The 22,166-nt window shown below is 40.1% G+C and overlaps 1 protein-coding gene across 3 annotated transcripts in view; it reads left to right on the plus strand.

Annotated features, from left to right (window-relative positions):
- Nucleotides 1-22,166, plus strand: part of LOC140190982 (apoptosis-inducing factor 3) — a 108,383-nt gene that overhangs the window by 80,872 nt on the left and 5,345 nt on the right. For 2 of the 3 annotated variants that reach the window (XM_072248008.1, XM_072248009.1), the window contains 6 exons: nucleotides 136-199; nucleotides 818-894; nucleotides 3,414-3,531; nucleotides 11,000-11,098; nucleotides 13,978-14,053; nucleotides 14,252-14,290. In XM_072248008.1, the coding sequence (XP_072104109.1) occupies nucleotides 136-199; nucleotides 818-894; nucleotides 3,414-3,531; nucleotides 11,000-11,098; nucleotides 13,978-14,053; nucleotides 14,252-14,290 (473 nt within the window). The remainder of the gene's footprint in view (nucleotides 1-135; nucleotides 200-817; nucleotides 895-3,413; nucleotides 3,532-10,999; nucleotides 11,099-13,977; nucleotides 14,054-14,251; nucleotides 14,291-22,166) is intronic. The other variant, XM_072248010.1, reaches the window with a different exon arrangement.

Genomic DNA, 22,166 nt, shown 5'->3' on the forward strand with positions numbered 1-22,166 from the left:
AAGACCCAGAAAATCAAAGAGGGAGAAAATGTAAAAGCCTGACACTCCAAAAACATGAGTTCTGCCTTGGAGAAGATAGCGCTTATTACAGAAATCATCCAACTACTGACACTTCTCTATTTTATTTTAATGAAGGTGAAAGAAGTTGTTCTGAAAAGTGGAAAAATCCTTCGAGCAGATGTTTGTGTGGTTGGAATTGGTAAGAGTGATCTCCAGAACTGATGAGCAGTTTCTCTTAGTAGTAGAGATGTTGTCTTAGCTTCAAGTAAGAGTGAGGACAGACTCACTTTGAACCTCTTTCTTTGTGGCTATGCTACCAGCATTTTGTAGACCTGAGTGCATAGATTCAGGAAAATCTACAAGTTCACTTCTTCCATGGTGAGAATGCATTGAGACATTTTTGGGAACTGGCAAGTTAACACTTCAAATGGAGCCAAGATCGTGTTTTGACTTAACCTGCACAAGCTGTGGTCAATTAATGACCCACATTAACTTCAGTCATATTACTCTCCATTCACTTCAATGAACTGAGCTAATACTATTGTTTTTGTGCCTGGTGGGTTATCGCGGAATTGCTCTAGTGAAAGTGAAGAAGGGAAGGGTTATACTCTGGCAGGCAGTGTTACAGTTTGTCCAGGCAGACAGTGGCGGAATGGAGTGCTCTCTTGTGTCTTGTCTTTCCCTTTGACTTCTAGGGAACTAGGTAATGAAATGAACAGAAATAAATGGAGGTTTCTAGATTGTGCTGTGGCTACTTGTAGTTAACTGCATTGGTATCTCTATTGGTTCGCCATAAATCATTCTTCTTTTCTTGTAGGGGTTGTGCCAGCTACATTATTCCTAAAGCAGAGTGGAATCAATATGGATTCTAAGGGCTTCCTTCCTGTCAACAAGGTAATGTGTACAGGGGACCCAGACCACTGTGAGGACTGAGGTTACAGTGCATAATGTCAGATATTCAAATACAGAGGATTGTGGTTAATTGGGACACATTGGGACCAATGCATTTTGGTCCAATTATTCATGGAAAACATTAAAAAGGTATAAAAAAAAACTACCATTTAACTGAGTAACAAGTCACGTGTTTAAATGAAATACAAAACAAAATGGAACACTACCGATACCGCTGCAGGACTATAAACCATGTGTTAGTTCCTAATAGTTATCGATGGAGGAATTCATGCAGCGTACACCACCATGTTTGTAAATGGTTATAAATGAGGTCAGCTCTGGTGGTCTGGGTGGATGAAATTAACAGTGAGATCTAACAGGCAGGAAGGCGTTTAAGTAATGCCCCGTGGATAGCGAAGGGCATAGAAGGAGTCATTGTCATTCACTGCAACCAAGGGAGACCACAGTTATGACGACTACTTGTACCACTGGACCCGGACTTCCAAGGTCGAAAGTGGAACTGCCCCAGTGCAATGACTTTTCTACTTTAAGACTACTCGCACGCAGGTTGTCCTGTCATTGTCGTATCCGACAGACAACCATCACCAAATGAGAAAAATCAGCGCAGACTCCGGGTGCAGATAATGGACTGCCTTCATTCAAGATTCAAATTCAAAAGTTCAAAGTACAATTATTATGGAAGTATGTATGCAGTATACAACCCTGAGATTTGTCTTCCCACAGACAGCCACAAAACAAAGAAAACTATGGAACAACATCAAACCCCCAACATACAAAAAAGAACAAATCGTGCAGCTTTTGACGATTACATCATCCGAATCTTCACTTTCATTATAACATTCAAGATGATTTTCGATACCTTCAAATCCTTCATCGTTCACAATTTGTTGAAGTAGTAAATTTGTTTTATTTTCACTCCTGGCCATTTCTGGCATCTCCAAGCCTAAATGACTAACACTAGTTAGAAACTGTATGGCAACAGCCCCCTGTCCCAAATAAATAAAGAGAATCCTGGCTATTTTCTCAATTAGTTTTTGTTCTGAAGTTGTCCAAAATAAGCAGCTGCCCTGATTAACCAATAGTCCAATTAACCAGTATCTACTGTATATATATCAAGAATCCTCATTGAATTAAAGTAATTTAGGTATAATGTACAGGATAGCAATCCAGTAGTGAGGAATGCCAATTTTACCATCATGGAGTATAACATGGAATTCAGTTAGTCAGGTAATTTATTAGTCATAGTCTTACTTTATTGATTCCGGGGGAAATTGGTTTTCATTACAGTTGCACCATAAATAATTAAATAGTAATAAAACTATAAATAATTAAATAGTAATATGTAAATTATGCCAGGAAATGTCCAGGACGAGCCAATAGGCTGGTCCTGGACTTATTTCCTGGCATAATTTACATATTACTATTGCACATATTACTATTGAATTGCACTGAGAGAAAACTACCCTGAAACTTGTGAAAATTCATCAGGTTCACTTAATGACTTTCAGAGAAGGAAAATATATTTGACATTACATTTACTGTGTTTTTTATGTGTGTGTGTATATATGTATTAATATATGTATATAAAATAAACATGTAGTGCAAAAGGAGTGCAAAAATAGTGAGGTAGTGTTCATAGGTTGATTGTCCATTTAGAAATCCGATGGGGAGAGGAAGTAGTTGACCCTAAGACTTTCAGTGTGTGTCTTCGGGATCCTATACATCCTGCCAGTTGGTAGCAATGAGAAAAGAACATGTCCTGGGTGAAGTGGGTCCTTAATGAAGGATGCCGCCTTTTTGTGGCATCACCTTTTGACAGTGTCCGAGTATTGTAAGATATAATAGTACATTTCAGAGAGCAGTCTGCCTTCATCTACTGTGTACTATACCACACCTGCAGAACGCTGATCACTGCTTTTACAAAGTTTATGACATGTTTCGAACAAAAGGTCTTCAATCTCCGGCTCTGTTCCTCAGTGCACATCTGCTGCCTGACCTGCTAAATATTTCCATCATTTTCTGTTTTTATCTCAGATGTGCAGAATCTGCAACTTTAAATTTTCATTAATGATACACTTATTATTCTTGCTCGGGACAATTGAAATGATCAAAACTCAGCTTCACCGAGTTTTGTTTGCCAACAATACCGAGGGTTTTGCACAAAGACAAGTAAATGAAATGAAGTTACAGATCAGCTGTGATCTAATTGAATTATGGATCATGTTTCAGAGAGTCTGATGGTCCTTCTCCTTATTGTTTGTTTCTGAATTCATAATGATTTCAATCTAACATCTGGAAGCATTTATGATCTCATTATTCTGGTAATAAACTGCCACTAACCTGGTTATTTTTTTGCTGACTTTTGAATTAACCTACAGAATTAACTCAGCTGTATTACATGTAGTATCCACATCCTGAATGAGACTCTACTGAAAGCTGCCAGAGCACAGCATTGTGACAAGCTGAAGAAGAATATACTAACGTTCCTTTTACTCTTCCAGCTCATGCAAACTAATGTGCCTGGGGTCTTTGCTGCTGGTGATATTGTCACTTTCCCACTGGCCTTTCGCAACAATAAGAAAGTGAATGTGGGCCACTGGCAGATGGCCCATCTGCATGGTAAGTGACACTTCCTGATGGCATTACTGGAGGCTGGGCGAAGGGAGAACATTCTTGTTTTTAGCATGGTGGGTGACAGCATTGATGAAGTTCAAATTCAGCATGCCTCAACAAAAGCAGGAAAACAAAGGGGTTAATAACAATTCATTGGGTCCAAAAACATATGCTTCTCAAATGCTATAATGAGATATTCCAGCTGATAAATGACACGCCATTTTATCGCACACTTAATGCAGTTGTATCCCTGGAAGTGTTCGTTCCCAGGAGAGCAGCTGAAATATCAATGAGGATGATTATAGAAAAATCGTAGGAAAAAGACTGACATAAAATATTGCAGAATATAACCTGTAGAGAGAGGACTTCAATAGGAACACATCGAGCTGCTGGGGTAGCTGTCCTAATTAGAATCAACATAGTGCATAATAATGACAGTAAAACTGAGAATAGAGGATGAGAAGGCAATGAGTACATTGTTAAGGAAGAAATATGTGGACAAATCAATGAATTGTGTCAAAAAACATACAAAAGAAACATAGAAAACCTACAGCACAATACAGACCCTTCGGCCCACAAAGCTGAAGAACATGTCCTTACCTTAGAAATTATCTAGGGTTACCCATAGCCCTCTATTTTTCTAAGCTCCATTTACCTGTTCAGGAGTCTCTTAAAACACCCTATCGTATCTGCCTCCACCACCGTCGCCGGCAGCCCATTCCACGCACTCACCACTCTCTGTGAAAAACTCACCCCTGACATCTCTGTACCTACTTTCAAGTACCTTAAAACTGTGCCCTCTCGTGTTAGCCATTCCAGCCCTGGGAAAAAGCCTCTAACTATCCACACGATCAATGCCTCTCATCATCTTATACACTTCAATCAAGTCACCTCTCATCCTCCATCACTCTAAGGAGAAAAGGCCACGTTCACTCAATGGATTCTCATAAGGCATGCTCCCCAATCCAGGCAACATCCTTGTACGTCCCCTCTGTGCCCTTTCTATGGTTCCCACATCCTTCCTATAGTGAGGCGACCAGAACTGAGCATAGTACTCCAAGTGGGGTCTGACCATAGTCCTATATAGCTGCAACATTATCTCTAGGTTCCTAAACTCAATCCCACGATTGATGAAGCCCAATGCACTGTATTCTATCTTAACCACAGAGTCAACCTGCGCAGCAGCTTTGAGTGTTCTATGGACTTGGACCCCAAGATCCCTCTGATCCTCCACACTGCCAAGAGTCTTACCATTAATACTATATTCTGCCATCATATTTGACCTACCAAAATGAACCACTTCACACTTATCTGGGTTAAACTCCATCTGCCACTTCTCAGCCCAGTTTTGCATCCTATCAATGTCCGGCTGTAACCTCTGACAGCCCTCCACACTATCCACAACACCTCCAACCTTTGTGTCATCAGCAAATTTACTAACCCATCCCTCCACTTCTTCATCCAGGTCATTTATAAAAAAAACCTAAATATTAAACACAGAAGAGTTCAGCCACTGCTAAATAAATAGTCAAGGAAAGGTAGGAAAAATGGAAATGGAAGGGTAACCTTACAATATCTTCAGAATTCCTTTCTTCCTAACCTAGTTTTCAAGAAGCTCAATGAAGAGGATTCACCATTGGAAATAAACCAGAACAGATAAAATAGCTAAATATATCGAAGAATGGGTAATTGTAATCATGACATAATCTGGTTGAAAATGAGAAAGACCTAAATCAAACGTGAAAGCCCACATGGCGGGCTGCAATCATCACAAGAAGTTGTTCGTTGGTGAGGCGGTGCGAGGGTTAAAAAGAGCTTGGAGCTTTTTGGAAATTTTTGGCAAGTTAATATCTTAGGCACTCGCAGGGGCCAATAAAAGAAGCAAGGTGTAAGTAGAGTGGCCAGTGTCGGATTGGCCAGGCTTTGGCTAAACAGGCACAGGCTAGAACTTAAGCTAGAGAAGTTAGAGATATAACAAGTGTAATCAGGATGGAAGTTAAGGCGGTGGAATGCTCCTCCTGGGAGATATGGGATTTCAGGGTACCTCTAGTCTCCCTTATGACTGCATCTGCAGGATGTGTACACAGCTTTAGTTCCTGACTAACAAGGTCAAGGAAATGGAACTGGATCTTCAAAAGGCTGAAAACCTTGAAGATGAGACATTTACTGAGGTGGTCACACCCAGAGTTCAAGCTTCAGACAGTAGATGTGTGGACGCCGGGAGCGGTAAGTGGAGCAAATAGCCACAAGCAGAGTTATTTTATGGCCATTCCCCTCAGCACAAACATACCCCTTTGGATATTGCTGTGCGGGGATGACCTACCAGGATGTAGCAGCTCTGAGGCTCATCAAGGAATAGTAAAGTCAGGCAGAGCAATAGTGATAGGAGACTCGATAGGTCGGGGAAAGGACAGGAGATTCCATTTCCACAAAAGAGCTGCCACAATGGTGTGCTGCCTCCCAGGTCTAGTGTCTAGGATGTCTCAGAGTGGTTGCAGAAGTTTCTCAAGAGGGAGAGTGAGGAGCCAGAGATTGTGATGCACATTGGCACCAATGACAGACAGATTGAGAGAATGGGCAAAGAAGCTGGCAGATAGAATATAGCATAGGGAAGTGAATGGTCATGCGCTTTGGTAGAAGGGGTGAACACATGAACTATTTTCTAAATGGGGAAAAAATTCAATAATCAGAGTTGAAAAGGGACTTGGAAATCCTTGTGCAGGATTTGCTAAAGGTTAGCTTGCAGGTTGAGTCAGTGGTAAAGAAGGCAAATGCAATGTTAGCATTCATTTAGAGAGGACTAGAATATAAGAGCAAGGATGTGATGCTGAGGCTTTGTAAAGCATATTCAGACTGCACTTGGAATATTGTGAGCAGTTTTGGGCCCCTGATCTAAGGAAGGATATGCTACAATTGGAGAGGGTGGTTCACGAGAAGGATCCTGGAAATGAACGGGTTAATGTATTGTATGAGAAACGTTTGGGTCTGGGCCTTTATTCACTGGTGTTTAGAAGAATGAGGGAGGATCTTATTGAAACCTATGTAATTTGAAAGGCCTAGAGAGAGTGAATGTGGAGAGAATGTTTCCTATAGCGGCTGAGTCCAGGACCAGACTCACAAAATAATTAGGTTACTTCAGGAAAGTGGTGCTGTTCTATACAGAGATTTAATTTCCCATCTGAGCTCACAGGGTAAAGCCACTTGCGCTGTTTACAGATTTGGATACCACTGTTATGTGACATAGGGGTATATACACCATCTCCCACCTTGATATCTTCCATTTGTGTGAGCCCCTCATTTGGTTATGGTATTTTCTTCTATATGGATCAACGTCTGCTCATTGTAATATTCTGAACCTAGGTAATTTGAGATTTCTCATGGTTAGTCTACAGTGTAGGCTGATTCATCGTTAAGTTTAGAGCAATAGACGGTGCATAAGGCAGGCAATTAGAAGGCAAATCAATATTTCTCTTTCCCTTGTTATTCTACCCAGCAGAGAAATGTAGTGTTTCTTGTCTCTTCATGCACATTCCTAAGGGGCAGATCTTGTCAATCTGTGTAACCAAGTATAGCTTTGTAATCCCTAGCAAGGGCATCACTGGGAACAAGTTCCTAGAATTCAGCCCTGTCAAAAACCCCTACAATCTGGTGTGTTCCCCAGATCCCACTTCTGCAGCACATCAGTTATTCTGTCTGAACTATGCATAATAGTATTTAGCTTTTATTTGATGTCTCATCCTCATTTATTAATTTCGTAGAAGAAAGGGTGCCCTGGAGTTCCTCCTTTACTTCATATCCTTCTGGCCTACCATATAAATTTAGAATGTGAAGTATTCTAAATTTTCTGGCCTCAGAATCATTCCAGGCAGTCATTGCTGTGTTCTCCAATCATTTTTTTTTCTCTGCTCACCACCGCATTGGAGAGTTCATCCAGGTTCCTTACTCACAGAGTAGCAACTTTGTATACTTTGAATTAGGTGAGGAACAGTGGTATTGTGTTACCTGGGATCTACAAGCATTGCAGGCCTCTCCATCACCTATACATAGTCATAGTCATACTTTATTGATCCCGGGGGAAATTAGTTTTCGTTATAGTTGCACCATAAATAATTAAATAGTAATAAAACCATAAATAATTAAATAGTAATATGTAAATTATGCCAGGAAATAAGTCCAGGACCAGCCTATTGGCTCAGGGTGTCTGACCCTCCAAGGGAGGAGTTGTAAAGTTTGATGGCCATAGGCAGGAGTGACTTCCTATGACGCTCTGTGTTGCATCTCGGAGGAATGAGTCTCTGGCTGAATGTACTCCTGCGCCCACCCAGTACATTATGTAGTGGATGGGAGACATTGTCCAAGATGGCATGTAACTCGAACAGCATCCTCTTTTCAGACACCACTGTCAGAGAGTCCAGTTCCATCCCCACAACATCACTGAGCTTATGAATGAGCTTGTTGATTCTGTTGGTGTCTGCCACCCTCAGCCTGCTGCCCCAGCACACAACAGCAAACATGATCGCACTGGCCACCACAGACTCGTAGAACATCCTCAGCATCATACTCATACTCATCAGAGCCTCCCTTGTAAACGTCAAGCACTTTGTCAATCGAAAAGGATTCTAATCCCTCAACAACTAGGTAGTCAGTGAACAAGACAAGGACTTTCTCATGGTTGTTGTCATGTTCCCTGAGAATTTTTCAGTACTGCCCTGAGCAGTGGATGTTGAGACATGAAGATTACAGACTGGCTATTGACACCTCTGCACTTGTAGCTGACCACCTCAGCACAGCTCTGAGAGGAATGGAGAGTGCCGTCAGTATGCTAGCATGCAGTTCCTTTATCTGCATTGGTCTGGACATTCACCGCAGTGCATACCTAACTGGAGTAGAGTTGTCATAGTGATCTCCTGCATGCCATTGTGCAGCCAACAGGAAGGAACTAACAATGCCTGAGGAAAATAAACTCGAGTGCCAGGAGGCACAACGTTCACCAGCTGGCCTCTCAGGGTACATGATAATGTGCTGTCTGGCTACTTCTCAAGATAGACTATCTATCTCTATCTGCTAGACTAGCTATCTCTAAAGCTAGAGATAATCTTTAGAAAATGAAATAGAGCCATTTTGATATCACACATAACATAGAAATTGTCCTGATAAATTCATGCTAGACAGACTGTAAATATATTTCTATTCTTAAGTTAGAACGTACCTACGAAACTGCAGTAAAACTAAAGATCAAAATCTAATCTTTAAAAAAAAGCATGTATTTCCAAAGGGGAAGTGTTGCAAGACCAGTTACATTGAATCCATTGAAGAAGTAGGCAAGTTAGTTTTTAAAATTTTGTCTCATGGGTTAATGAACAAAAGCACAATATGAGGAGTGAGGGGTCAAATGGTTGAGTGCAGAGCAAGCTAGCCACAAAATGGAATACAGCCAGGGACCAAATTGGACAAAATAAGTAGCTGGCACTACTCGTGTTCACAATTCTCATTTACAGTTTAGATTTGGAATTCAGCAGGACAAATGATAAACTGTGACTGTGAATGGTATGCAATTAATATAGTAAGGAACTAAACAAAATAAGCATTTGACTTTAAATAAATTTCCAGAAGGAATACTTGACAAATTGTTAATATGCACTCAGTATATTAGGTACTGAAATGTCTGAGAGTTGCAATATTCAGTAAATCTTCAGTTACCTTGTTCCAATTCCTTGTATCAGCCAATGCTCCACTATTTTATTATTGCCATTAATCACTAGATTTTTTTTCCCAAATTGCAGAAAAAGAGCTGTGGGTAGGGGAATGCTACTCTAAACTTAGGATCCAGTATCTATTTCTGTACGCCAATTATGTTGACACGTGTGTGAGGCAAATACATCCACAAGAGAGTGAATTTTTCTCCACTTTCCCACTGCATGCAGTACATGTAGGAGACAGACAATGATACATTAAGCTATTTTGGAGTGCCACCAGCCACACTGGCAAAGACCACTCCGGGTTATTGTATCTGAGACAGAACACAGTCAGAAACTGAAATAAATAAAGATCTGTATTCATTGATCACTTTTCAAAACTGCTCAGTTGTTTCATATACAAAGAAATATCATTATTTTAATGAAGAAAATATTGTGGCTACTTTATCCACATCATTATCCTAAATAGCACTGAGATAAAAATCAAATATTCTGTTATTAAAACTTAGAACTGTACAGCACAGGAACGATCCCATGGGCCCAGGATGTTGTGCTGAACTAATTCAGCTAATGATGCCTAATTACACTGATTCCCTTCTACCTACACATGCTCCATACCTGCATGTTCAGGTGCCTAACTAAGAGCTCGTAAAGGTCTCTACCACATCTGCCTCTGACACCATCCCTGGCACCCACCACTCGCTGTGTTAAAAAAAAAGTTCCATACATCTCCTTTGAGCTTAATGCCCCCCCACCTTAAATCCACACCCTCTAGTAATAGACACTTCAACCCTGAGAATAAGTTACCAGCTGTTTTTACCAATCATAATTTTATGAACTCTATCACATCTGCCCTAAACCTCTGCCACTCCACTTCAAAGAAAACAACCCACATTTGTTTAACCTCTCCTTATAGCACCTGCTCTCTAATCCAGGCAGCATCCTGGTAGACCTTTCCTGCACCCTCTCCAGAGCTCCACATCTGTCCTCTGATGGGTTTCTGAAACTCGTTAATAGCCCATGACATTGTGGAGAAAATTTCTGCTGAAATATGAATACTGCTGTAGAAATTTTTTTATCCACCTCAGGCGGAGTTCCAGTTTAATGTCACATCTGTCAATGCAGCTTTTCTTCAGCAATGCCCTTGAATTTTATTTCAGCGAGCCTCAGGAATAGAATTAGAGATAGTACTACCACTGAATTCCTCTCTGAAGCTTCCTTTGATTTAGCTGTGGAAAAATGCCAGTAGTCCTTAAATCATGAATGGTTGTGATAGTGTATGACCTTAAAAGCAAAGCCCAAAGGAATGATGAAGATTTGTGAAAAGGAATGATTTGCAGCACAGTATAGAAAGCATAGTAGGAATGAGACTAATTGGATAGTAAAGACCCGCCTATGCCCCTATCCCCAGAATGGTTGAGGATTCTGTGATCCCCAAAAAATATTCAGAAGAACCTTCTTTACCCAGAAACCACTTAGAAATTAGAATTCACTGCCACAGGAAGTTTAGGCAAATAACACTAATGCAGTTAAGAATCTTGGTAAAAGTATAAGGGAGAAAAAAATGGAAGATTATCCCATTGATATATAATGAAGGCAGGTAGGGAGCATGCCAACTGTAGCCTGCACACTGCCAAATAGCTTCAGTTCTTGGTTTTGGTATGCATGATTAGTACAATGTTGGATTAGCATGATAAAAGTTCTTTGGCTGCTGGTGTGGTACAATATATCAGTGCAGAATACCAATCGGTAATTTCTATTTTCGTTACGTTCCTCAGGTCGAATTGCTGCCCTCAACATACTGGGAAAAGGAATAGAGATTAACACGGTGCCCTACTTCTGGACAGCAATGTTTGGGAAAAGTATCCGTTATGCAGGTAAAACTGTGATGGGAAGATATGTACTTTTCCACTTGATAAAGCTGGGTTCTTCTGTCATGAATTTCAACAAGTTCAATTAGTGAACCATTTATAGTAACTGCATGCCTATTTCATAAATAACTGATAAAAGACTGTGAAAGAATACAAATTATTGATTGTAATAGTTCTCTGAATGAGGACAGGAATCTGACTTCCTGAACTCACTTTTGTGTGGATCAGACCTAGTTTCTAGCTGCTGCCTATAACAAGCCCATGGAATTGACGCCGATGCCTAATGACCTGAATATTCCTTTGTAGCTGAACATGGTTGCAGTTACAAGAAACATCAGATTTTATATAAAATAAGAGCAATAACTGGGATACAAAACAGAATATGCTACAAATATATAGTGCTTATAAAAAGTACTCACTCCCTTTGGAAGTTTTCATCTTTTATTGTTTTACAATATTAAATCACAGTGGATTTAATTTGGCTTTCTTAACAGTGATCAACAGAAAAGAACTTTCATGTCAACGTAGAAACAAATTTCTACAAATTGGTCTAAACTTATTACAATTAATACACACAAAATAATTGAATGCATAAGTATTTGCCTCCTTTAAGTCAGTATTTAGTAGATGCAGCAATTACAGCCTTGAGTCTGTGTGGATAGGTCTCTATCAGCTTTGCACGTCTGGACACTACAATTTTTCCCCATTCTTCTTTACAAACTGCTTAAACTCTGTCAGATTGCATGGGGATTGTGAATGAACAGCCCTTTTCAAGTCCAGCCACAAATTTTCAACTGGATTGAGGTCAGGACTCTGACTTCGCCTCTCGAGTTCATTAACTTTGTTGTTTTTAAGACATTCCTGTGTCGCTTTGGCTTTATGCTGGGGGTCATTGTCTTACTGGAAAACAAATCTTCTCTCAAGTAACACACATAAAAGTTGCTGGTGAACACAGCAGGCCAGGCCGCATCTCTAGGAAGAGGTATAGTCAACGTTTCAGGCCGAGACCCTTCGTCAGGACTAACTGAAGGAAGAGCTAGTAAGAGATTTGAAAGTGGGAGGGGGAGGGGGAGATCCAAAATGATAGGAGAAGACAGGAGGGGGAGGGATGGAGCCAAGAGCTGGACAGGTGATTGACAAAAGGGATACGAGAGGATCATGGGACAGGAGGCCCAGGGAGAAGGAAAAGGGGGAGGGGTGAAGCCCAGAGGATGGGCAAGGGGTATAGTCAGAGGGACAGAGGGAGAAAAAGGAGAGAGAGAAAAAGAATATATATATATATATATATATATATATATATATATATATATATACACACACACACATATATATATATGAATAACGGATGGGGTACGAGGGGGAGGAGGGGCATTAACGGAAGTTAGAGAAGTCAATGTTCATGGCATGATTCAATGCCGTAAAACAATAAAATATGAAAACTTTCAAGGGGGGGAATACTTTCTATAGGGACTGTATATCAGGAAAATCAATAAATCATAGGGATTCTACAATCAGCAGCAAGGAAATGATGCTTGATATTGACTGGGCAAACAGTTGTCTGGTGTTCTCCAGGTCTCTGGAATGGCAATTTTCATCTGAGCCACTGTTGTGCGTCTGTGAGGAAACAGTACATTCTGTGAGTAGTTCATGCAACAATGTGGCTTTCCAGCCAATCAGATGGAAGAGTCTCATTGAGCTGCAGTGCAAGAAATATGGCAGTGGAATTAAATTACAAATGTGGCCAATCACTGTATGTATTATTACTACTAATATATATATATGTGTGTGTGTGTATTAAACAACGGCAGATTCCTACTCTGTACATGTATGCCAAGAAGCATAAACTGGATTTAAAATAAGCACAGAGAAGGAATTTTAAACCCCTAACATAAGAATTTGGTTTGTAGCTGAAGGGAAGTTAAAACTTTACAAACTATAACTCCAAACCAACGATTTCTAATTGGAGAGGGTCAGGATAGCTGTTTAGTGGTTCCTCAGGAAATCCCGCAGTTAAGAGAAGGAGGAAGAAATAGATCCATTAGGTAAGTTCTTTTCCAGTTCAAACAAGCAGAACTTGTTAAGTAAATTTATCGTGTTAACTCCCTTTATGACCTTACCCTTCTCCTACTTTGCAGGCACGTCCAACTACTCACTTCCATAGTCTCTTGAATATTCTGTGATCTTACTGCCAGCCTGTGCCCAGCCTCCCACCAGCAGCATCTCAGCAATCATTGACACACTTTCTTCATCAGCTGCACCATTACCCATTCCTCCCCCTCTGTCCACCTCCACTAACTGTGAGAATGTCCTGATTCTCAATTACATCCTTCCATTACAGACTTCCTACCTGTTGGTTTGAAGCCATTTTTAATCATTCACAGCCTGAAAGCATGTCCAGCAGACCAAATAAATGTATCCATTAATCAAATGGTAGCAAGCAGGCTGTTCAGGAGGGAGGAAAAGATTCAATATGCTAAGTTACCAAATTAGACATTTTCTCCAGTGACAAATTTTGTAGCAAAGCTTTTGTTGCTTAATTTCTATGACTGGACATAACGTCTTTTACTGTGATTACAACGGGTTGCCATCATGCTATTACAGCTAGGGGCATCAGAGTTCGATCCCGGCTTCCTCTGTAAGGAATCTCTGTACATTCTCCCCATGGAAGGCATGGCTTTTTCTTGGGAGCTCCGCTTTCCTCCCACAGTCCAAAGACTTACTTGGTAGGTTAACTGGTGATAGTAAATTGTCCCGTGATTAGGTTATGGTTCAGTCAGGGCTGCCGGGGGCTGTTGGGATGGCACAGCTTGAAGGGACAGAAGGGTCTCTTCCACACTGTATCTCTAAGTAAGTAAATAAATAAATAGGCTCATTTCCTCTTGCAGGTCATGGGGAAGGATTTGATGATGTCATCATTCAAGGAGACCTGGACGAACGGAAGTTTGTGGCATTCTACACTAAGTAGGTCCTTCTCACTATTTGCTATAGAGCTTGGTTTTCCAATAATTGTCAGATACTGTAAATGCAATGTAAAATTACAGCACAAATCTACATAATGATAAATCCTTTAAACCAACTCTTTCTAAATTAAGTTTCTCTTAGTTAAATAGTGTTATTGTTTATGTCTGGTGTTAAAACTGAAATTATTTTACAATTTAGGAAAGCCACTGGGATGAACAACTGCATACAGACTTGGAGGTAAAAATAGAGTTCACTGGTGGTAGAATCCCTCCTTACATATGCTTCTCTCTCTCTCTCTTTCCCTATTATGATTCTTATAGCCACCTTGTACTGACACATATAGAGCTCAGTTTAACCTCTTCCAGACCATTGCTGGGCATTCATTCATTTCAACCCAAGTGTTTTCCAGTGTCTGCAAATAAATAAATTCTTCCCCAGCTGAATGTCGTTGGCAGCTAACTGTTACACTAACCACAATAATTGTTAGATCGTGAACAGTTTGAAAGAATGATTTGGCATTTATTTGGCATCAGCAGGACAACTTCCCAAGCAAGAGACAAACTGAGGGTCTACCAACCTTATTTAGAAACTAGGTGTTCTATTTTAGCCCTGCTTTGTTTATCCATAGGTTTAGTAAAGTAGAAGATTGACTTTTAAGATGTGAATGCAGATTTGTTTCTGCGTGGTCTAGGAACGGCAGATATGAAAGGCCAGCATACACCTGAACCCAGTTATCTGACTAAGATTTCCAAGTTAAGGTGACAAAACTGAGAAGGACCCATCCTGCCCCAACTCCTGCCAGCCTAATTTATATTGAACTTATGCCAGCAGAAACAAGATAGAAGGAAACACAAACATCTCCATCCTTTCTCCCTGCCCTGGAAACATAACTGTAAAGTAGCCACAATGGGGACATAAGGACTTCAAGAGATGCTTAAAACCTTGCTTATCAATAATTTGGTCTATTCATACTCCATATCAATAATTCAGCTGTAGGGACAAAATGTAATATTTCTTAATTTGCTGATGACAAGAAACTAAGTGGAAGTGCGGCTAAGTGATGACATTCCAAAGGGAAAGGAGCAAGATGAATGGGTGCACAACATTGGCAAATGGAGTATGATATTGAAGATGAAAAAAACTGAATTCGTACATGGTGAAAAAGCAGTGCATTTCATAAAATGAGGATTGGTAAGGGAATGCTCAAAATGGTCTGGGGTGTTTTGTTGGTAAGCTACTGAAAGCCAAAATGCAGGCACAGCATACATTTGAAAAGGTTAATGATATGTTAGTCTCTATTGCAAATAAATAGAACACAAGAGCAAGGTCTTTTACAGCAATGCTTAAAAATATTTGTATATGTCTTCCCCAGCTTACAAAAGCCCAACGTATGTACAGCCCACACATACGACCAAGTTCACAGACATCTGCTTTAACCGGGGGGTGGCCTGTATTTGCTAAAGAGGGACATAGAAGATTCACCTAGTTTGTGGGATGGTGGGTCTGTCATATGAAGAGAGTTTAAATAGGCAAGGCTGAAAAGTTTAGAGGAACGTGATGTTAGCTAATAGGAATGTATCAAACGGAGTCATAGTTTCAGAATGAAGGACCATTTATGACTGAAATGAAATTTCTTCACTCAGATATTGATGAATATAAATTATTTACCCTGAAAGGTTGTGGAAGTTCAGATATTTGTTGTATTTGTAAAAGAGACAAATTAATTTTTGGATATTAGGTAGATCAACAATCAACAGATCCATTAAAAGAACAGGAAAATGCTACTGAGGTAGTAGATTGGCCACAATCTTGTTAAGTGCTCGTAATTTTTCTCCAGGAACGTGTAGTTCCAGACTTGGTTGTGGGGGGGCGGGGGGAAGGTGGTCACTGATTTGGGGTAAGAGGAGTAAGATTTAAAAGGAACCTAAGGGGAACATTTTCATGCAAAATATGGTGATTATATGGGACAAGCTGCAAAAGGAAGTGTTTAAAGGTACAATCGTGTCAGTTAGGAAGTACTTGGATAAGTACATGAGGCTTAGATGGGTATGGTCCGTTTACAGGAAACAGAGACGAGTTGGGTGGCACCATAACCAGTGTGGACTCATTGTTCCAAAGGGCCTGTATCCATGCCCCAGCACTCTATGATTCTGAGGGGCTTAATGACCTACAGTAGTTCCGATCATTTTTACCACGGACCCAATAGGACAGATGAACAACCAATGTGCAAAAAACAACAAACTGCAAATACACAAAGAAAAAAGAGAAAAATAATATTAAAAATATAAAAAGATGAAGAATCCTTGAAAATGACTTCATAGGTTGTGAGAACAGTTCAGTGATGGGTGAGTGAAGTTATCCCCTCTGGCTCAAGAGCCTGATGGTTGAGGGGTAATACATGTTCTGAACCTGGTGGTGTGGGTCCTGAGTTTTCTGTACCTTCTTGCTGATGACAGCAGCAAGTAGAGGGCATGGCCTGGATGGTGGGGGTCTGTGATGATGGATGCTGTTTTCCTGTGACAGCTCTCCATGTAGATGTACTCAATGATATGAAGGGATTTACCCTTGATGGACTGGGCCATATCCACTACTTTTTGTAGGCTTTTCCGTTCAAGGGCATTGGTGTTTTCATAACACGCTGTGATGCAACCAGTCAATATACACTCCAATGCACATCTATAGAGGTTTGTCACAATTTTAGATGACATACGAATCTTCACAAATGTCTTAGAAAGTAGAGGTGATGAATGATTCCTTCATAATGGCACTTACATTTTGGACCAAAGACAAATCCTCTGAAGTGAAAACACTGAGAAATTTAAAGTTTGCTGACCCTCTCCAGCTCTGATCCTCTGATGAGGACTGCCTCATGGGCCTCTGGTTTCTTCCTCCTGAAGTCAATAATCAGCTCCTTGGTTGTGCTGAGATTGAACGGAAGGTTGTTGTTCAATCTCCCTCCTACATTTTGATTGGGCCTACGACAGTGGTGTCAACAGCAAACTTAAATATGGCATTACTTAGCCATATAAAGTGAGTAGAGCAGGGGCTAAGCATACACCCTTGCTGTGCACCTGTGCTGATGTAGATTGTAGAGGAGATGTTGCCAATCCAAAATGACTGGGGTCTGCAATTGAGGAAATCAAGGATTCATTTGCACAAGGAGGAATTGAGGCCAAGGTCTTGAAGCTTATTAGTTAGTTTTGAGGGGATAATAGTATTGAATGCTGAGCTGTAGTCAATGAAGAGCATCCTGATGTATGATTTGTTATGATGTTTGATATATTTGTTCAGAACGTAGGACAGTACAGCATAGCACAGACTCTACGGCCCAAAATGTTGTGCCAATCTTTTAACTGCTCCCAGTTTAGTCTAACCCTTTCCTCTCAATAACCTTCCATTTTACTTTCATCCAGGTGCCTGTTTTAACACTCATAAATGATGCTAAATGCCACCATCCCACTCTGTCTATGCCTCTTATCATCTGATAGACCTCTATCTTTGCCTCTCATCTTCCTTTTCTCTTTGGAGAAAATCAGTTTGCGCAACCTCTTCTCATAAAACATGTTCCCTAATTCAGGCAACATTTTGGTCAATCTCCTCTGCACCCTCTCTAAAGCTTCCACACCTTTCCTATAATGAGGCAATCAAAACTGAACACAGTATCCTAAATGTGGTCTAAAGGAGTTTCATAGAGCTGCAACGTTACCTCACGGCTCTTGAACTCCGTCTCCCGACTAATGCACTATACACCTTCTTAACAAACCTACCAACTTACACGGCAACTTTGAGTGATCTGTGGACTTGGACCCTAAGATTCCTCTGTTCTTCTACACTGCCAAGAATCCTATCATTAACGTTGAACTCTTCCTTCAAGTTCGACCTTCCAAAGTGTATCACTTCACACTTTTCTGGATTGAAATCCACCTGCCACTTCTGAGCCCAGCTGTATACATCCTGTCAATGTTCCACTGTGACCTGTAACAATCTTCATAGAAGTCTACAGCACATTACAGGCCCTTCGGCCCACAATGTTGTGCCAACCCATGTAACGTACTCTAGAAACTGCCTAGAATTACCCTACCACTTAGCCCTCTAAGTTCCGTGTGTCTATCTAAGAGTCCCGTAATAGGCCCTATTGTATCTGCCTCTACCACTGTCACTGGCAGTGCGTTCCGCACACCTATCACTCTCTGTGTAAAAAAAAAATTACCTCTGACATCCTCCCTACTTCCAAGCACCTTAAAACTGTGCCCCCTCGTGTTAGCCATTTCAGCCCTGGAAAAAAAGCATCTGGCTACCCACACAATCAATGCCTCTCATCATCTTATACACTTTCTACAACAACACCAACTTTCATGTCATTTGCAAACTTACTAACCCACCCTTCTACTTCCTTATCTACGCCATTGATAAAAATCTCAAACAGCAGGGATCCCAGACCACTAGTGATGGTCTTCAATGGAATACAATCCATCTACTATCCCTCTGCCTCAAGTGAGATGATACTTGTGCATAGATCCTTCAAAATATAGAAGTTCATCTATACAGATTGCAAGTGTACAAGGGTACATGTATAGAACTATAATGGGCATTCATCTTTATGTAAAGAGTTACAAAGAGCACACACGTGTACAGATACTGGTGCACTTGGATGTGCGTGGAGATGGTAGGTGTACAAATGAGGTGTACAGATGAGGTGAGAGTTATAGGAGTGAGTGTGTGTGTGTGTGTATATACACACATAATAAATTAACAATGGTAGAGACAAGTTTATATGTAGTGAGGTGAGCACAGATGTTGCAGTAGCTTACTAGAGTTTATTTAATCTCTCTAATGTTCACTTGGTTTGTATAATACCCAACTGCCCATTTGAAGACAAGTACACTGGCACTGAAGAGGTTAAACAGCTTTAACTTGGAATTATAAAATTATTAATGAAAATTGAACTATTCTCAAATCTTTGCTCACTGATTACTGCTACCCCGATTAAAAACTGTCTGCTTCACAATAGTTGGTACTACAGAAACGATGGCTATTCTACTTTCCCTTTATTTCAAGACCTGACAGTCCCCTGTATAAGAGAAACAGTCAAGCCAATGCATTGTTCTGGATCCAACATTTATTAGCTGTAAGGCTTTCATAAGAACAACATTAGTTCTCCCAATCCCACTGGAATCTGTAATGGAGTGTGAAATCATGGAGGCAAGTATTAATCTAATGTATGCTAACATTAATATCTTGTGAGAGATTAATGGGATCAGTCTGACCACCAACTTGACACTGCAACTGATAATCTCCGCTGAGGTTTCCTCCTAGATGTAAACAAGCTACACAGACTGTGTCTGAAGTAGAAATATAGGAAAGGTAGAAACATGCCATTCTATATCTCAAGACTGTTCCGACTTCCATTTAGATAGGTCAAAGCTGATCTATACTGTATCTGTATTCCACCTCCATATTAATTACCAGCATTAGCTAAGAAAAAGGTGACAATCTCAGTACTGAAACAAACTGCTTACTTAATTTCCATTGATTTCATTGTGGATGCTCTATAGTGTACAAATATTCCATCAATTAATATCCAAGGTCATGAAGATGAATATTACAATCTCCATTTCCTTTCACAGAGATTACCTTGTCTATCCTGTATCGGACCCAACTGTTCATTACTTTTTTCTGTAAACATTATTGATTTTCTTCTAGATTTTCCATACAATTTATCCATTTATTTTTCATATTGAGTGTTGTGCCTTAACCATTGCAAAATCTTTATTTGTACATTTTCATGTTTGTTTATAATCCGGGCTAAATCTACAGTGAAATCTTTTAGTCTTGCTATTTTTCTCCTTTTTAAATTGCGTTTATTCTATTTTAAGCCTCTAATTAAAGATTTATATTTATCTGCTTTATTTTAAATAATTATTGCTAATTATATTTCCCAGATTCTTTATAAGTTTAAACTTCAAGATTCTTCCAAGATTTTGCATGATCACAGTGTTTAACTTTGACAACAATATAACATTTGATAGTATGTTGTTCACCAAATCACTCTTACGTGATGCCTTTCTTTATACAGGGTATCCTTGCAAATAGTTTGGTTCCAGTTTGTGCTTTTTTTCTGTTGTTCATGTTTCACATTTGTTGATAGTAATATTCCTTCAATATTTATGGGCCACAAAACATATTCATTGTATTCCTTGCACTTATGTGAAAGAAGACTCTGCAAAAGACCATAAGGCCATAAGATATAGGAGTACAATTAGGCCATTTGGCCCATCAAGTCCATTCCATCATTTCATCATGGCTGATCCAATTTTCTTCTCAGCCCCAATCTCCTGTCTTCTCCCCGTATCCCTTCATGCCCTGACCAATCAAGAAGCTATCAACCTCTGAGTTAAATATACGTACAGACTTGGCCTCACAGCTGCCTGTGGCAAAGAATTCCACAGATTCACCACTCTCTGGCTAAATTTCTCCTCATCTCCATTCTAAAAGGATGCCCCTCTATTCTGATGCTGTGTCCCCTGGGTCTCCTACCATTACAAACATACTCTCTACATCCACTCTATCAAGGCCATTCACCATTTGATAGGTTAAAATGAGGTCACCCCTCATTCTTCTGAATTCTAGTGAATATCCCCAGAGCCATCAAACACTCTTCACATGACAAGCCATTCAATCCTGAATCATTCTCATGAACCTCCTTTGTACTCTCCCCAGTTTCAGCATATCCTTTCTAAGATAAGGGGCCCAAAGCTACTCACAGTATTCCAAGTGAGGCCTCACTAGTGCTTTATACAGTTTCAATATTAAATCCTTGCTTTTATATTGTATTCTTCTTGAAATTAATACTAACATTGCATTTGCCTTTCTCACCACAGACTCAACCTGCAAATTAACCTTTCGGGAATCCTGCACAAGGACTCCCAAGTCCCTTTGCATCTCAGTTTTTTGTATTTTCTCTTCATTTAGAAAATAGTCAACTCTTTCATTTCTTCTACCAAAGTGCATTACCATACACTTCCCAACACTGTATTCCATCTGCCTCTTCTTTACCCTGTTAAGCAGCCTTATGTGCAGCACCTTGTCAAAGGCCTTCTGAAAATCCAAGTGCACATAATCAACTGATTCTTGTTTGTCTATTCTGCTTGTTACTTCTTCAAAGAATTCCAACAGATTGTCAGGGAAGATTTTCCCTTGAGGAAACCATGCTGACTACAGCTTATTTTATCATGTGCCTTCAAGGACCCTGAGACCTCATCCTTACTAATCGATTCCAACATCTTCCCAACCACTGAGGTCAGACTAAATGGCATACATCTTCCTGGAGTGACATTTGCAATTTTCATGTCTTCCGGAACCATTATTAGAATCTAGTGATTCTTGAGACATCTTTACTAATGCCTCCATGATCTCTTCAGCCATCTCTTTCAGAACCCTGGGGTGTACACCATCCGGTCCAGGTGACTTATCTTCCTTCAGGCCTTTCAGTTTCCCAAGAATCTTCTCTCTAGTTATGGTAACTTCACACACTTCATCACCCCTGACACCTGGAACTTCCACCGTACTGCTAGTGTCTTGTTAGGAATTTTGGCTGATAGTGGCATTACATTCAATATGCAGTACAGAAAAAGAAACAATTTGGCTCAAGTGTGTTCTTCACATTCTACTACATCTAACTGGAGGAGAGCAAGGGATTATTCTGCAAATAGCTCTCATGAACTTTATGGCACAGACAAGCCCCATGCAGTCTACCACAATTTTACTGACATATTCTTTTATGCTGTTCCCTCAATTGCCCTTATATCCATTACAGATATACAGTAATTTCCACTTATTTAACTGTCCAATCTGCCAGCTGCACATCACTTGAGTATTATACACCAGCCTGTACATATGTACAGGGCTTTACCTGTACAGTACCCAAATAACATGCTCCTGATAATGCATGGCTGGGAATGTGTGGTATAAAAATGATCAAATAAATTATCCATTTGTCTTGATTGTTCAAGAACTTGGAAACACATTTAAACATATAAACATACATATACACATGAATGCACATAAAAGAACACAAGTGTGTTGTTTCTCTAAAGCACACCCACACAAGAAG

This window comes from Mobula birostris, chromosome 31 (assembly GCF_030028105.1).
Source record: "Mobula birostris isolate sMobBir1 chromosome 31, sMobBir1.hap1, whole genome shotgun sequence".
NCBI classification, from domain to species: domain Eukaryota; kingdom Metazoa; phylum Chordata; class Chondrichthyes; order Myliobatiformes; family Myliobatidae; genus Mobula; species Mobula birostris.